Source organism: Orycteropus afer, unplaced genomic scaffold (assembly GCF_000298275.1).
Source record: "Orycteropus afer afer isolate SDZICR_OR568_19922 unplaced genomic scaffold, OryAfe1.0 scaffold00028, whole genome shotgun sequence".
Classification (NCBI taxonomy): domain Eukaryota; kingdom Metazoa; phylum Chordata; class Mammalia; order Tubulidentata; family Orycteropodidae; genus Orycteropus; species Orycteropus afer.
Window position 1 is genome coordinate 15587000 of NW_006921615.1, and position 18580 is coordinate 15605579.

General features: G+C 37.4%; 1 protein-coding gene across 1 annotated transcript in view; it reads left to right on the plus strand.

Moving 5' to 3' along the window:
• ITIH5 (inter-alpha-trypsin inhibitor heavy chain 5) overlaps positions 1–18580 on the plus strand; it is a 138450-nt gene that overhangs the window by 24975 nt on the left and 94895 nt on the right. The window contains exons 2-4 of the mRNA XM_007935476.1: positions 3380–3543; positions 4541–4642; positions 10998–11248. Coding sequence (XP_007933667.1) covers positions 3380–3543; positions 4541–4642; positions 10998–11248 — 517 coding nt within the window. The remainder of the gene's footprint in view (positions 1–3379; positions 3544–4540; positions 4643–10997; positions 11249–18580) is intronic.

The window sequence follows — 18580 nt, forward strand, 5'->3', positions numbered from 1 at the left end:
CACTTTATCCTGCTTCTTTGTGTGGACTGTGATGGTCTGTTGTCTCCGAGACATCGTGGTGTTGTTGTATTTAGATCTCTGTTAACTGTTTGTGAAGAGCAGCCAAGGGTGATTCAGGCTTTTTTTGGTGGTTTTTTGTCATTGGCCCATTAGTGCAGAAGGAGGAAGTGCACTTGCTCAGTAAGTGAAGTTGTAGGAGGTGTGGGCATAGTTTTGTCTTATGGGGACTGTTGCTGTTTCCCACTTTTCAGTCTTGCAGGTCTGGAGTGTCCTTGGGGTTGCTGGAAAGCAAAACCTCTTCTTAAGCCTCTGGAATCTCAGTGAGCTCTGTCTCTTTAAGTATCCAAAATGGTCAAGTCGCTTGTAACATTCAAAATGGCGGCACCCTCCAGACGAGCAGAAGTCCACAGCTCAGCCCGCCTTTCTCTTCACCTTCTCCGTTTATTCCCCAGCCACCAGAGCAGTCCTCTGTGCAGTCCCTGGCTAGCAGGGTGATTTTAAGGTTAATTCTTAGGTCCTACCACCACTTGGGAATCTCTAAGTTGTCTGTGCTGTGCCATCCAGATTGCTCAGATGGATTGCACTGCCAGACTGCAGCTCCATCTGTCTCCTTTTTTGGTATTTTCATGCAAATTCTTCTACTAGTTGGGGTTTATTCCACTTCTATACCCTTCCCTTCAGGGCTCAGGCATCCAGGATTATCTTCTGTGTCTGTGTTAATTGGTTTCCCTTTTTTTGTTGAAGAGGGTCTGTGCAGTCTTTCTGCCTAGTCCGCCATCTTACAGGAACTGCTGATATGTATAGTTCTTAATAAATCTCAGTTCCACTTCTCTAATGCATTGTATAAATATCTCTTAATGTATTTTTGAGAGCGTGATTTGAGTCAAATGTTCTGAATAAATATTTGTTTAAATAGAATTATCTGCTGTGGTAACTCCTTTGAAAAACCAATGGTTGTTGATCGTATGCTACCTCCTAAAATGGTTGAATGTTGACCAGCCCTTTTTGGTACAGTGTCTTTGTATTCCTTCCATCTTCTTTTGATGCTTCCTGCATTGTTCAGTATTTTGCCCATAGAATTCTTCAGTGTTGTAACTCAAGGCTTGAATTTTTTCTTCAGTTCATTCTGCTTGAGGAATGCCGAGGGTGTTCTTCCTCTTTGGTTTTCCAACTCCAGGTCTTGGCACATTTCATTGTAATACTTTACTTTGCCCTCTCAAGATGCCCTTTGAAATTTTCTTTTCAGCTTTTTCACTTCATGATTTCTTCCACTTGCTTTAGCTAGTCTCCATTCAAGAGCAAGTTTCAGAGTCTCTTCTGGTATCCATTTTGGTCTTCTCTTCCTTTCCTGTCTTTTTAATGACCTTTTGCTTTCTTCATGTGTGATGCCCTTGATTTCATCCCACAACTCTTCTGGACTTCAGTCAGTGGTGTTCATTGCATCACATCTATTCTTTAAGATGGTCTCTAAATTCAGGTGGGATACACTCAAGAACATATTTTGGCTCTTGTGGACTTGTTTTAATTTTCTTCAGCTTCAACTTACATTTGCATATGAACAATTGATGAGTTGTTCTACAGTCGGCTCCTGGCCTTGTTCTGAGTAATGGTGTTGAACTTCTTCATCATTTCTTTCCACATACATAGCACTGTGTATTCCATCTGGCAAGGTCCATATGTGTATACTCATCATTTATATTGTTTTAAAAAGGTATTTTCTATGAAGAAATAAGCACAAAATTCTATCATGTCATCTCTGGCGTTATTTCTATCACCAAGGCCATAGTTTCCAGCTACCAATGTGTCTTTGTTTCCAACTTTTGCATTCCAATTATTAGTAATTATCAGTACATCTTGATTGCATATTTGATCAATTTCAGACTGCAGAAGTTGGTAAAAATCTTAAGTTACTTCTTCCTTAGAGACATATGGACATTATCCTATCACTGACAGCCTTGTACTTCAGGATGGATCTTGAAATGTTTTTTTTTTTTTTTTACAATGAATGTGATTCCATTCCTCTTTAACTTGTCATTCCTGGCATAGTAGACAGTATGATTGTCTAACTCAGAATAGCCAATGCCAGTCCATTTCAGCTCAGTAATGCCTGTTGTTGTTGTTGTTATGTGCCATCAAGTTGGAGCCAACTCATAACGACCCCTCCTTGAGTTTCCAAGGAGGTATCACTATGGAAGTAGATTGGCCAACCTTCCTTCCGAGGAGTGGCTGGTGGGTTTGAACTGCCAGCCTTTTGCTTAGCAGTCAAGTGCCTTAGGCACTACGCTACCAGAGCTCCTTAGTAATGCCTAGAATATCAATATCTATGTATTCCATTTCATTGTTGACAACTTCAGCTTCATACTCCGTATATTCCATGTTCCAATTATTAATGTATATTTGCAGCTGTTTCTTCTCATTCTGAGTCATGCCACATTAGCATATGTAGATCCAGAAAGCTTTACTCTATCCATTAAGGTCAACTCTGCTTTAGGAAAGCAGCTCTTCCCCAGTTCTATTTTGAATGCCTTCTCATCTGAGGGGCTCATCCTCCAGCACTATATCTGTCAATGTTTCCCTGCTATTCATAGGGTTTTCAGTGGCCACTGTCTTTATAGAAGTGGACCTGGTCATGTCTTTCTTCCTAGTCTATCTTAGGCTGGAAGCTCTACTGAAACCTATCTATCATGGGTGACTTGCTGGTATTTAAAATACCCGTGGAATAGCTTTCAACATCACAGCAATATGCAAGCCATAATGGTATGACACACTGACAGGTGAGGGGTGGAGCACAGAAATAGACTTTCCTTTTTTGAGTCCTAATTCCTCAAATCCTTTCTTGAGTTCAATGTTGCTCCTATTTTACAAAAATGTGATGGTAGCCCAGATGGAATAGCTTATAGTTACTCTGAATGGACATTGAAATAAATTTGAGAATATGAGAATCTTCAGGTATATTCTGATATTTTGATCAATTCATTGATCCCACAAATGTGATCTAAAAGTTTATAACAGAAAAGATTATATACTTAACATACTGTATTTCTAAAACTCCAAAGTTTTATTAAAATATTTAAGTAATATGTATTTCTGTTAAATTGGGACCTTCACTGTGTTCATTTGTTAAAATTAGGTTAAAGGATTTGCTTGCATGTCAAGAATTTGTTGTTCCACCAACGTTGTTTTACAAGTGGAGGGAGTGAAACATGGGAAAATCACAAGATAAAGAAAGAGGAAAGGAATCATAGGCCAAAGATTCCCAAAACTGAAGAATATTTGTCTTAGGAGGTGGGGAAAAAAACCTCGCACCAATCCCAAAATGTTTTGTCTCATGCTTTAATGTATCACTGAGAATACTGACTGTGTGTTTTAATTCCAACAGAAAACCAAACCTTTGATGACAGAGTTTTCCGTGAAGTCGACCATTATTTCTCGTTATACCTTCACTACAGTTGCCTGCAGAATGCTGAATAGAGCTTCAGAGGACCAGGAAGTTGAGTTCCAGATGCAGATTCCAGTTGCAGCTTTTATCACCAACTTCACTATGTGGGTGACACACTGAACAGGAGTCTTGGAATGAAGATATCTCTGTGGGGAGATCAGGGTCATTCTGAGATGATGTACGGTCCAAGAGCCTGACTTTAGCTGTGAGGATTTATATCCCAGAGTGGATGACACAGTGAAACCTGTGAGAGCCAGAACTTGATGGGACTGCCTTCTTTGTCTTGATCTTTCGTGTTTTCCTTCTTTGACAGGTTTTCTGGTTTCACAGATTTTAATGTATATGGATTAGATAGTTGATTCCTTCCTTCCTCCCTTTCTCCCTCCTTCTTTCTCTTTCTTTCTTTGTCCTTCCTTCTCTCCAGCCTTCCTGAATATATTTACTGAATGCCTACTGTGGGCCAGGCACTCTTCCAGGTGATGGGTATATTGCTATGAAAAACATAATGTTGCTCCACTCCAGGAACTCCATTGGGAGAGAAACAGTCAGGTAACAAGTAAACAAATCAACATATGAGAGAGTTTCGGACAGTAGTATATGTTATAAAGATGACAGATGAGCAAGTAAGATTGAAAGGGGATGCTTTAGATAGGGAAGTCAGGCAGGGAGCTTGGAGAAGGTGATGGGAAGTTGAAAGCTGAGTAATGACATAGCTTGAAACCATTGATATATTAGGTTAAATATCTCTCTTTTACTCTGGGAACAAAGTGGAAAATATATGTAACATAGGGTTGATGTTTGGATTTAAATTTTAGTTTGGGCAAGATTCAAGTTGGTGAATCTTCATGGAAGTTTGAGCAGATGTGATTTACCCCTGGAGAATCACAGAGGCACCATGGGTTGAGTCTTACCATTCAGAACCTGTTGAAAATTGCCCTAAAATGAAGTGAATCAAGCACAGTGCCCTGAGCTGGAATTCTTTATTTCTGCATATCCAAGAGGCAAATAAAAATACTTTCTAGGGTTGTCATGGTTATGAGATCCATGTTTGAATTTTCTTGGAACTGCAAGCTGGTAACACAGCTGTCTCTTGTGTTTCAGGCTTATTGGAGACAAGGTTTACCAGGGTGAAATTACAGAGAAAGAAAAGAAAAATGGTGATAGGGTAAAAGAGGAAAGGAATAAAACTACAGAAGATAATGGGTAAGTACAGTTAATTACAGAATTAAAAATTCATTTAAAGAAAGAGTAAAACTTTCTACTCCTTTGCCTACTCATCTTTTCTTCTTCCCTTCCTCCACATATTTATCTCTTTTTAATTTTTTATCAAAATAATAAATACACCTAGTTAATGATTCAGGAGATAAGAATACATAATGAAATGGAAGATTTCTTTCTCTAAGCATCCAATTCTAATTTCCCTGTATTTTATTTTCTTCGCTGTTACCTCCTTAACTCTAAATATTACGATACTCTTGTTTTTTCTTTGTTTCTTTTTTAAAATTGGCTTATTTGTTTTTTTAACAAGTAATTTTATTAATTTTGTTATTGTTCTTGAGACTATACACAACAAAACATACCAATTCAATAATTTTTACATGTACAATTTAATGACATTGATTACATTCTTCCAGTTATGCACCTATTCTCACCCTCCTTTTCTGAGTCGTTTCTCCTTCATCAACATAAAATCATTGCCCCCTAAGGTTCTTGTCTAAACTTTCAAGTTACTGTTGTCAGTTTGATCCCATATAGTTTTTAAAAGAGCATAACTCTCAAGGCAGGCATACTTTTGATCTTTGATTAAAAGGTTCACTAGTGGTAGCAGGGTACCATCCAGTTCTTCTGGTCTCATGGCAAAGGAAGAAGTTGTTTGTGGAGGCAATTAGCCACACATCACATTTCTTCCTCTTATTCTCAACTCTCCATCTTCCTCTGGTGCTACAGGCAAATAGAGACCAATTGTGCCTTAGATGGCCACTTGCAAGCTTTTAAGACCTTAGGCACTATACATTGAACTAGGAGGTAGAACAGAAGGACTAAACACATTTTTAGGCCAATTAACTGGGATGTCCCATGATACACTGACCCTAAACCTCTAAAGCAAGAAACCAAATCTCATGAGGCTTTTCGTTGTACATAAGCAGCCTCAGCAGCTACATTTTGTTGTTGAAAATATTTCTATCACACAACTTTTTCCAACTCAACTTTTTATAGGAGTAATACTTATTGAAAGCAATCAAAATAATTGGTTATGCAACCCTGCATTTAATCAATACAATATTCCCATCACCATTAACTCCCCTTCCTCCTACCCCTGGTAACCACTGATAAACTTTCTTCTCTATACATTTGCCTTTTCTTATCTTTTTATTAAGTGAGGTAATACAATGTTTGTCCTTTTGTGATTGACTTATTTCACTCATTATTATGTCTTCCAGATCCATCCATATTGTAGCATGTATCAAGAGTTCATTTCTCCTAGTGTTTGAGTAGTATTCCATTATATGTATGTGCCACATTTTGTTTATCCATTTATTTGTTGATGAGCATTTAGCTTGTTTTTACCTTTTGACTATTGTGAATAGTGCTGCAGTGAACATTGGTGTACAAGTCTCTGTTTGAGTCTCTGCTTTCCAGACTTGGGTATAAACCTAAGAGTGGAATTACTGGGTCATATGGTATTTCTATTTTTAGTTGTTTGAGGAACTCCCACAGTTTTCAGCAATGGCTGCACCTTTTTTTTTTTTTAAGCATTTTATTGTGGTTGGGCTGAAAGACTACAGAACAAATTAGTTTCCCATTCAACAATTTATACACGTTTTGTTTGTGACATCAGTTGCAGTCTGTCCAATTTAACAGCACTTTTCCCACTTCTTCCCTGGGTTCCCTAGTTGTACTGGTTTGCATTCCCACCAGCAATGAGTGAGAGTTCCAGTTTCCTCACATCTTTGTTATTATTTTTAATCTTAGCTATTCTACTGGAAATGAAATGATATCTCACTGTGGTTTTGATTTGCATCTCTCTGATGCATAATGATGCTGAACATTTTTTTTCATATGTTTGGTGGCCATTTGAGTGTCCTCTTTGAAATGTCTATTCAAGTCCTTTGCCCATTTTATGATTGGGTTATTAATCTTATTGTTTTTAAGTATTTGAAGTTTGATTATTAGATTCTTATTATTAGGTTCGATATATGGTTTCTAAAGATATTCTCCCAATTGATAGTTTGTCTTTTGACTTTTTTGATAAAGTCTTCCAATGAACAAAATTTTTTAATTTTTATGAGGTATTATTTATTTATTTTGTCTTTTGCTGTTTGTGCTTTTCTTATTATATCAGATAATCCATTGTTGACAGGTAGGCCTGATAGCATTGCCCTTGCCTGTCCTTCTAAGAATTTTATGGTTTCAGTTTGCACATTTAAGTCCTCAATCCATTGTGAATTTGTTGTTGTGTATGGTGTGAGGCATGTATCCTGTTTCATTTTTCTGCATGTAGAAATCTGATTTTCCCAGCATCATTTATTGAAGAGACTCTTCTTTCCTCAACAAATGAACTTAGCACCCTTGTCAAAAATCAGTTCACTATAGTTGTGTGGGTTTATTCTAGACTCTCAATTCTATTCCATTGGTCTATATGTTATACCAGTATAGGCTTTTTGATTACTGTAACTTTATAGTATGTTTTGAAATGAAGAAGTGTGAGTTGTCCTACTTTGTTCTTCTCTTTCAACATTGCTGTAGCTACTTGAGGTCTCTTGCCATTCAATATAAAGTTAAGGACTAATTTTTTTTTTTTATTTCTGTGAAGAAGGCTGTTGAAATTTTGATTAGGATTGTGTTGAATCTATAGATTGCTTTGAGTAGGACTGGCATCTTAACAATGTTCTGTCTTCCAGTCAATGAACATGGGACTTCTTTCTACATATTTAAGTCTTTAATCTCTTTCAGCAGTGTTTTAGTATTCATTGAATAAATCCTTCACATCGCTGGTTAGATTTATCATTAGGTACTTTATTCTATTGTAAACGGAATTGTTTCTGTAATTTTCCCTTCAGATTTCTCATTGCTGATATATAGACACCCAACTGATTTTCGTTTGTTAACCTTGTACCCTGCAACTTAGCTAAATTCCTCTATTAGTTCTTGACTCTTTAGGATTTTCTATATATAGGATCATATCATCTGTAAATAAAGATAATTTCACTTCCTCCTTTCCAGTCTGGATACCTTTTATTTCTTTTTCTTATCCTACTGGTCTGGCTTGGTCTTTATTTCTTGACACTGATGTGAAGGAAAATTTAGCATATTTACACGATTCCAACATTTCCTCTGCATTCCAAATTTTTATATAATTATCTTCTTTCATCAATTTAAACAGTGTTTAGACCTCCCTGCCAGCTTAAATGATAATATTTTTCTCTCCATTTTTCATTTGACCTCTCCTTTTCCATTTTCTGCATCTATCTTTTGCTACCTAGTCATTTACTTTTGATGGTGTTATTAACTTTTAGATTCTTATCTGTAACCATATTCGTCTTTTTTGTTCTGGTTATAACCTGAATCTAAATATTTAAAACCAATAATAACATTTATTTTTTATGAATATAAGTAACATTAAATGCAGAGCCACCTAGTGTACTAGGATTATATTTCCTTTTCTACTAGTCAAATGTGAGAGCCTCTGTTCTCTGAAGAAAAATGATCTTAGTATTTAGATAAAATGGTGTGAACATGTAAACCTATTTTTATTAATTAATAAAAGGGCAAAGTACTGAGGAAGATTGTTCTCTAAAATCGTGGACGTTCAGAAACTTTGTTGTGTGAAATCCTATTAGTGAGAGTGGACCATCTCACTCTTGCCTGGAAGATATGAGCCATGTGTTCAGTTTGATACTGAAAAGTGACGTCAATTTATATCCAAGGTTCAAAGCTTCACATAAGGTTTTCGACACAAAATTCCAACTGTATATTAATTTTGTAGTTTCCAAGGAAAGAGAACCTTGAATCAACATCTTGGTTCAGGTCTTAACCCCTTACACATAGCCCAGCTTTGCCTTGAGGCTATCAGAACGTTACTTTAGTTAACTGATATTAATGCTTTACCTTTTAAAACAAAACAAAACAAAACAGTTGTCAGTGAGTCAGTTCCAACTCATGGTGACCTCATATGTGTCAGAGTAGAACTGTACACCATTGGGTTTTCAATAGTTGCTTTTTTGGAAGTAGATAGCCAGGTCTTACTTTTGAGTCACTTCTGGGTGAACTCAAATTGTCAGTCTTTTGGTTAGCAGCCAAGTGCATTAACCATATACTCATCTTGGGACTCACACTTTACTCTTTACCCAATCCTATAATAAGCCTTTCTCTTAGGGGAAATGCTTATGGTTCCTCTGGTATATGATTTCCCTTGCTGCAGCAAGTTATTAAGTCTGAATTTGTTGGATTACAGTATGTCCCATATGGTCTTTATCAGTTGGGCTTTATCAGGATTATCTTTTCTTACAATTCATAAATTATTCAGAATCATGCCATAGTTTAGTTCTATGTTGGACTATGATTTACATAAATATCTGTTTCTCCTGGAATTTCTAATTGTCTTTCTTTTTTCTTATAAGAGGAAATTAATTTTGTTATTATCATCTAGCAGGACACATAACTCATTTGAAATAATGACTAAATGAACAGATATGACCAAGTGTACTTGAGTAATGATATTTATATCATCCTGATGCCTGGTCAACAGCAGTTGTAAGATGTTACTGGATTTTGAGACACATCCTGACTTCATAGCTGTTAAAACATGAAAAAAGAAGTTACTACAGATCCATGAAACACTGTCATTGCTTTGTAACCTTGCTGTAGAACTATTACCTTGGGATTTCTTTTCGTTTTTCTTCTGGTTTGGTCTCATAATTTCTTGCAATTCCACATCTTCTTCTGTCTTGGTTTTTACCCTCAATTTGCTGGAGTATCTTCTGAGTAACTTTCTCAGGATGAGTATATGAGAAGTCAACTTTCTGAGGTTTTAATTCATATTTTGGCCCTTTATGAGACTTAAAGTTCAAAATAATTTTCTTTCAGACCTTGAAGGCATTGCTCCAATGTCTTATGATATCCAGTATTTTAATGATGCATCTAATGTGGTTTAATGACATTCCTTTGACCCTATGTTTCTAACTGATGATCTGAAATTTTATGATAATGAGTTTAGGTATCAGTCTTTTGTCATATATTCTGCCTAGCCCTCAATGAGGGAGCTCTGGTGACACAGTGCCTAAGGCATATAACTGCTAACCAGAATGCTGGCGGTTCAAACCCACCAGTCACTCGTCAGAAGGAAGATTGGGCAATCTACTTCTGTAGAGATACCACCTCAGAAACCCAAGGAAGTGTCGCTATGAGTTGGCATCAACCTGACAGCAATTAGTTTGGCTTTTTAGTTTAGCCCTCAATGAATATTTTCCATCTAAATACTTGTGTTCTTTTCAGCTCTGGGAAAGAGGAGTGTAATGAGTCTACCATCTTAATCTTTCATATGCAGACTTGGAAGTACTCTTTTTGCTGACTCAGAGCCTGCAGTTTTTCTGTGGTTCATCCGGATGGTTTGGTCCTCTCCTTTGCTGCAGTCCCTTCCTGAGCTTCCTGAGTTATAGAGTTCTTGCTATAATGAATTCCCTAAATCTTTCAGAAACTTTCTGAAATATTTAATCCACTGATGGTGGCTCTTCCCTTTCTTACTTGTTTTGTTTAATCCTTTACTATCCTTTTGATGATCAGTCTATATTTTGATTCAGAGAATGCTCACTCCTAGTATTGAATGCTTTCAGAATAGTTTGTATTTTTGTAAGTTTTTTAATCTTTTATTTCTTACCATTTCTCCTAAATGTATCCATCAAACTTTATCATAGTGTCAATCCTAATATATTAGCTATTTAAAGATAAAAAGAAATGTCAGGATTCATTTGCCCATTTCTGTAAAGAGGAGACTGTAGTTCACATCTTAACTCCAAGGCCCTCTGACCTGACAGTTCATTTATATAAATATCCCTTTCCCCCATTACCCTCTAGGGTCTGTCTCAGGGAGAGGTAGGAGAGTACAGTAGTCTTTGATTCCCTAGTATTCAGAATTCTTTGAATGTTTGTAACCTCCCTATGGAATCCTTGTGTGGTGCAAATGTTAACACATCTACCTGCTAATGGAAAGCTTGGTGGTTTGAGTCTACCCAGAGACACCCCCGAAGAAAGTCCTGGCAATTTACTTGCAAAAAATCAGCTATTGAAAACTCTATGGAGGATGGTTCTACTCTGACACACATGGAGTTGCCATGAGTTGGAATTAACCACAACTAGTGTAACCTTGCTCTAGTGTAGTCTTTTCCTTCTCTTTCCAATGTTAACTTTATTTTTTCTTTCTAAGGATTCACACTGCCATGCCTACTGTTCTTACTCGTAGGTTGGCAAAGAGTGTGGCCTGTGCCCTGAGAGTACTTGAGGGAACCTGGCTTTATTCTACCTGAACAATATTCACTGTTCCTATTTTCCTTCCTTACAGGGAGAAGGGGACTGAAATGTTCAGAGCTTCTTTAGTGATTCCTAGCAAGGACAAAGCTGTCTTTCTCTTAAGTTATGAAGAGCTTTTGCAGAGACGGCTTGGGAAGTATGAGCACATCATCAGTGTGCGACCCCAGCAGCTGGTTGGGAGGCTCACTGTGGAAGTGACTATTCTGGAGAGGTCTGGCATTACATCACTGGAAGTGCTTCCACTACGCAACAGCAGGCAGAAAGGCAGTGGGAGGGGTGAAGGTAAGTAGTACTTGATGGATATGCTCAGCTCTTCTGTGACAACTCAGAGCTGGTTATTAGGTTTAGATAAATCTATAAGAGATGTTCCCCCCCTCAAAAAGCATTTGAATTTTGTGGGGTTTGAAAGATAGCAACGAAACAAAGACCACTACTACCCCCACTTTTAAATACATTTTATTGAAATATAATTTATGTATAGTGAAATACACAAAACTAAAGTGACATGGGTCAATGCATTTTTTTTTTTTGCAGTGTTCCCCCCCTCCCTCCCACCCCTGGCAACCAACAAAGAAAGTTTCCCTCCATATATAAATCTTCCCTTAACCCTCCACAACAACGAACTAATATTTGTCCTTCTGTGATTGACTTATGTCACTCAGCATAATGTCCTCCAAGTTCATCCATGTTATGTGGTGTTTTGCAGACTCTACATTATTCTTTAGTGCTACATAGCATTCCATTATGTGTATGTACCATAGTTTGGTCATCTACTCTTCTGCTACAAATCTTAGAGATAAGCTGGGTTGGCTTCTGGGTCATATCATCATGTGTTTTAATGGTCAGTTGATGTTTGCTGTTGTTGCTTCTCTGTCAGTGGGCTCCCTTTAGCATCTCTTGTAAGGTTGGTCAGGTTTGAACAAATTCCCTTAATTTCTGCTTATCTGGAAATGTCCTAATTTCACCATCATATTTGAGAGACAAATTTGCTGAGTACATAATTCTTGGTTGGAGATTTTTCTCTTTCAGTGTTTTATATATACTATCCCATTGTCTTCTTGCCTTCATGGTTTCTGTCAAGAAATCCGAGCTTAGTCTTATTGGTTACCCCTTGTAGGTAACTTTTTGTTTTTCCCATGCTGCTCTCATAATTCTTTCTTTGTCTTTGGTTTGATGATGATATGTCTGGGTGATTTTCTTTTGGGGTCTATCCTGTTTGGGATTTGTTGGACTTCCTGAATGAATATAGTCTCATCTTTCATCATACCAGGAAAATTCTCTTCCAACAAATCTTCGACAATTTTCTCTGTGGTTTTATTTGTCTCTTCGTGTTCTGGAATTCCAATTACATGTAGGTTATTCCTTTTGATGGTATCCCATGTGACCTTAGGCTTTCTTCATTTTGTCTTGCTCTTTTTTCTGATTGATCCCTTTCCAAAGAAGTATTCAGATATTAGCCTTCAGTCTCACTAATTCTGTTCTTCATTGATTCAGTTCTGCTCCTTTGCCCATTCAATGTCTTATCTATTTCTGAAAATTCAGTATTAATCTTCTGCTTTTCTGTGTGTAGGTTTTGTATCATTTCTAATTTTTCATTTATTTTGTCATTTTGTTCTTGTGTTGTCTTTTGAAATTGTTCTAGGGTTTTCTCTGTGTTTTCCTTGATCTGTCTCTCAATTCATTGAAGATACCTAAGTATAATTCTTTTGAATTCCTTATCAGGGAGTTCCAATGCTGTGTCTTCCTCAGGGTTTATGTTTTGGGTCTGTATCCTGGTCCCTTGTTTCTCCTGCTTTATCTTGCTTCTTTGTATGGACTGTGATGCTTTGTTGTCTTCGAGGCATTGTGACGTTTTTGTGATTTTATTTAATTGGTGATTGTATGTTGGAGTGACTTGCCCATGATTTTCATTTTCTTTGTTTTGTTTGCACACGCAGGGTACTGTGCTCCTCTGTTTGCTAGTTGACAGCACTTATACACTCACCACCTGTCTCCTTTCCTGTTGTCAGCCTTTCATATGTCCCTGCCAACCTTAGCAAACAGAGCCTATTCTTAGGTCACTGGAATCCAAATGAGAATGCTATCACTTTAAAATCCAAAATGGTTGCCACTTGTAAATATTCCAAATGGCTGCGCCCTTGGTCACTTTAAATATCCAAAATGGCTGCCACTTGTAAACATTCAAAATAGCCGTACCATTGGTCACTTTAAATATCCCAAATGGGTGCCATGTGTAAACAATCAAAATGGCTGCACCCCCCAGGCAGTGGAAAGTCAACAGCTTAGGTTGTCTCCCTCCTTGCTGTTTCCCTTTCTAGTCATAGGCCACCAGCACAGTGGTCCCTGAAGCCCTTGGTGACCAGGGATGATCTTTAGGTCAATTCTCAGGTCCCAACATCACTTGGAAATATTCAGGCCTCTGGTTCCGTCAGAGTAGGTGACAGTCCGCAGCTCTGACCTTCTCTGTACTCACTGTTTTCGTTCAGATTTTTCCACTAGTTGGTGCCTAATCCACTTCTGTATAGTTCCTTTCAAAGCTCAGGGCTCCAGGATTATCTTCTGTATTTCTTGTCAATTGTTTTTTCTTTTCCTTGTTGAAAATTTGTTTTTCATACAGCAGTTCATACACATTTTGTTTTAAGACATTGACTACAATTCCCCACAATGTAATAGCTCTCTTCCCACTTCCTCCTTGTAGTTACCTCTTCCCTTTATCCTTCCCTCCCATGTACTCCCACCCGCCTGAGCTGTCTTCCTGTGCAAACACTGCCCTTCTGTTCTCCCACGATAGATCGCTCCCAAGGAGTGTATCTACCTGATGTAAATGTTCAGCCCATATGCCTGTCTGTTGTTTGGCTGGAAGCCACAGAAGTGGGTTCAATTCCAGACCTGAAGAGCAGCGAGGGGCCATAGTCTCAGGGGTCTCACCAGAGTCTATCAGACCAGTAAACCTGGTCTTTTTTCTTTTTTTATGATTCTGAGATTTGTTCCACATTGTTCTCCCACTCTATCCAGGATCTCCCTCCAAGTGGTTGACAGTGGTAGCTGGGCACTATCTAGTTCTTCAGGTGTCATGGTCATATAGGCTGAGGATAACAGGTTCTACTAGTCCCTTAGACTAATTGTTTCCAAGTGTCTTTGATTTTCTCAAGTCTTCTTTGCTCTGGACAAGGAGACACCCATCATTGCATCTAGATGGCCACTAGTAAGCTTTTAAGATCCCAGTTGCTATTCACCAAAGTGGGATGTAAAACAATGTCTTTGTGTAGTATGTTATGCCAATTGAGCTCGATGTCCCCTGTGACCATGGTCCTGAGCCCAGAGGTCCAACTACTTTCTCCCTTAGGAAATCTGGCTGTGGCCAAGAAGTCACCGCAACCTTTCCCCTTGTATAGCTTTACTATACAACCAGACATTCTTATAGCATATACAAATATGCTTGTAGAAAACATTGTCTGCCAATCCTATACATAGTCATGGGCACACTACCACCTGCCTAGACATACTTGACTGTTTAGCACGTCCGCCTATCTGTCTACACATAGATCAATGCTTGTCATCACTGACAATGCAGTACTGTACATGCAAAAGGGTTCATCTTTGTTGTCTGCACCTCCTGTGTACCTCTCTATGTCTTTCTCTTCCTCGGTGCCACCATGTTGATCACTTGCTTTTGGTACATTTCCCTTCCCTTCACCCAAATCAATACTTGTCTCCAGCTGTCTAACACTGTTCTCTCCCCTCTCCTCCCATCCCTAGTAACCAACAAAGAAAGTTTCCTTCCATATATAAACCTTTCCTTGACTTTTATAGTAGTGAACTAATACAATATTTGTCCTTCTGTGATTGACTTATTTCACTCAGCCTAATGTCCTCCAAGTACATCCATATTATGTGGTGTTTCACGGATTCTATATTATTCTTCAGTGTTGCATAGTGCCGTTGTGTGTATGTACCATAGTTTGGTTATCCATCCTTTTGTGATAGAAAAAGACAGAAAATATTGTACATATATGATAATGGTAATTATGTTACTTACAAAACTAACAAAAGACTAGAAGGTTATATAAAGAATAATCATTTTTTGAAAATCTTTTTTAAACATTTAGCAATATGCTATAGTCTTCCTAAGATTAAATAATAAAAATGTATTCTGTAAATTTGATTTGAGATGTAGCCACTTTGGTTTATTATAAGGCCATTGAGTTCAGGTTTTTCTCAAATTCTAATTGTAAAAGTCACATTCTATTTGCTGAAATGATTATGAGAAATAAATATAACCTAATTTAAATCATTATATTCATTTCAACTAATAGTTTATATTAAATATCAACTTGTATTCTATACTAGTAAGTAAATATACCAGTAAGGCATAATGTCAAATTGGAAAATGAGACAGATATGTCAAAACACTGCACCAGGGTTAGAATGACAAGACTTCAGATAATTGTGATACAGAGGTCAGGGAAATACTAAGTGATAAATGAATATGCAGAATTTCAGCCCCTGTGATTGCAAGGGAGGTCTAGAGTGGCCCAAACAGACTTCCTGGACATGAATATTTGGGATGAGATTTGAAGGAGAGTAAGGAAATGACTTGATGAACGGAATGATAGAATGTTCTTAGCCTAATACAGAAATAGCCAAGGCCTATAGGTAGTATAAATTATGCTTTCCTCACCTTAAAATGCCGTTTATTTAATGATTTTCCACATAAGAAGTCATTTATTCTCAAAAATTGGAGTTTACCTTGGTTCTATGTTAGACTCAAATCCTTTGTGGTGTGAGTCTAAACACTGAGTTGGATATTCTCAATTCAGACCTACTTGAGAAATTTAAAATATTGTCAAAGTATCTAATATTCTGAAATGGTATGAGATATGATACAGCATTCTTATGCCATGTAGGTGGCAGTGTATTTGGCTAATGGACTTTAAATTCAGTTACTAACTTTTGTTGTTGTTATGTGCCGTCGAGTCAAACCTGACTCATAGCGACCCCTCCTTGGGTTTCCGAGGCAGTATCAATACGGAAGTAGAATTGTCCAACCTATGACCTGTGAAAATTACCTAAACCCTCTAAGACTCAATTTGCACATCTGTAAAATGGGGATAATAATTATCTCATAGGATCATTGTGAAACATTAATGTGTTCAAAGTGCCTGGTGTAGAGTAAGTGCTTAACTAATAATTGTTACTTATTACAATTACCATTATTATTATGACTTTATGCTTATTTTTTTCTATGTGAGTTCTATCTCTCCCATTACATCATAAGTGTTTTTAAAGGCTGGTCGGTATCGATTAATCTTCAGCTTCTTACATTATTTAAAACAATACTTTTTTTTCTTTTTTAAAATTTTATTGTGGTTTGGGTGAAATTCATTTGCCATATAGTAGTCCATACACGTTTTGTTTCATGACATTGGCTGCAGTCCCCACAATGTAGTTTAAAACATTGCCTTTTAAAGAGTAGATAGATTCTGGATAGAGTGGGAGAAAAATTTGGAACAAAACTCAAAATTATAAAAAAGACCATGCTTACTGGTCTGATGTTGTTGTTGTTGTTGTGGGTTTCTGAGACAGTATCACTACGGAAGTAGGATTGCCCAACCTTCCTTCCGAGAAGTGGCTGGTGGGTTTGAACCGCCAGCCTTCTGGTTAGCAGGCAAGTGTCTTAGCCACTATGCTACCAGAGCTCCCTGATAGAGCCTGGTAAAACCCCTGAGACTATGGCCCCTAGTTACCCTTCAGGCCTGGAATTGAACTTACTCCTGTGGCTTCCAGCCAAACAATTGACAGGAGTATAGGGTGAACATTTACACCAGGTAGATACATTCCTTAGAACAATCAATCACAGGAGAACAGAAGGGCACTATATGCATAGGGAGATAGCTCAGAGGGCAGGAACGCATAGGAAAGAAAACACAAGGAAGAGGTAACTACAGGGAGGAAGTGGGAAGAGAGCTGTTACATTGTGGGCATTGCAGTCAATGTCATGAAACAAAATGTGTATCAACTGCTGTATGGAAAATGAATTTTCTCTGTAAACTTTCACCCAAATCACAATAAAAATTAAATATAGGTAGATAGATAAATTTTCTGCAAATTAGAGAAGAAAAGCAAAAAATACACATGCAAAAAATAACAAGAATTTTAAAATTTTATTTATTTCTAATCATAATTTATAGAGAAATTTTACTATGTACAACTGTATGAAAGAAGTATTTTTTTCAGGAGGAAGACTCTTTCAGAGTTATTAAGATCTCTTAGGGAGGGAGGCCTATCCATGCAGTGTATCTGGGATGAATAGATAGGACTTAGAACTGTCCCAAACCACCCAGTAGAGGTTTCTGAGGTAGTCATGCTTCCATAAGGAGACATGTGTGTTTTGCCTAATTTTTGGAACCACTGTGACTTTTCAAAGATGTGTACATGTTGTGGGCTGTGTGTGTGTGTATTGTGATTGGAAAACCAAAACTAGATGCTATCAAGTAGAGTCCAACTTGTGTTTGCCGGAGTATGAATTATGATCATCTGTTAACTGAAAAGCTTCTTACCATTTATATTCGGGAGCCTGTTAGTATCCCAGAGGAATTTTTCCAGACCATTGATCTCTTGGGATCTGTTTATTTTTAAGAAAATTGTTTTCCTAGCTCTTTGTACCAAAGCAGATATTTTGCCTTCCAGAACATGGGGATTTCACAAGCATTTACCAGACCAGGTGCTGTGGACTGATTCTCTTTTTGTTGTTTCTCATCCCCATCTTTCAAAGCTCAGCTGTTATTGTTCTTGTGAAATGGTAGCCTCAGCAGTGTGATGTGCAGGATGTTGTGATTTTGTCTGGACACCACTGCATGTTTGCAAAAGAAATCCAGGATAGAGAGAAACTTGAACCGGGCTTGCACCAGAACATGAGCTGTAATTATGTGAATATGAATTCAGGCCAATATGTTACTCGAATCAACCTGGCTGTAGTTAAGAAATCAGACTTCTGGAATTTGTCTAAGCAAATCTATGACCTCTCCACCCATTTTCATCCTTAGGGATGCAATTCTACAAAGTAATTACTAGATGCCAGCTACTAGACTAAGCACTTTGCATGTATTATTATCTCATTCAATCCTTATGACAACCCTTTTAGGCTATATTTTTAATCTACATTTTATTTATAATAAGCTAAGGTTTACTGAGTTTGTGTAATATGGACAAGATCTCATAGTTAATTATTGATAGAAACAAAATTTAACCACAGATGTGACTCCAAGTGTTTGTCCTTAACCACTATACTAGTCTGCCTTCTTAATAAATAGAAGATTGTAAAATTCTGAGAGTGTGAGCTCACATTCCCAGCTGGTCCCTAGTTAAGTGTAAAAATAAAAACTGAAAGCAATACAATCTACTTTTGCCTTAGTTTACTCAACTGATATATCAGAATTGGGTCCATCTATAATGAATTGTAAATTAATTGGGCACCTTCCCAGAGCAAAAGTCAATTCTGTGAATATAATTTAAAAGCCAAAGCATTGTAATTTCTAGATTCTTAAAATAGTTAACACATGCACATGGTTCAAAGCCTTAAAAAATAACAAATTGGTACCCAAAGACAAAAAA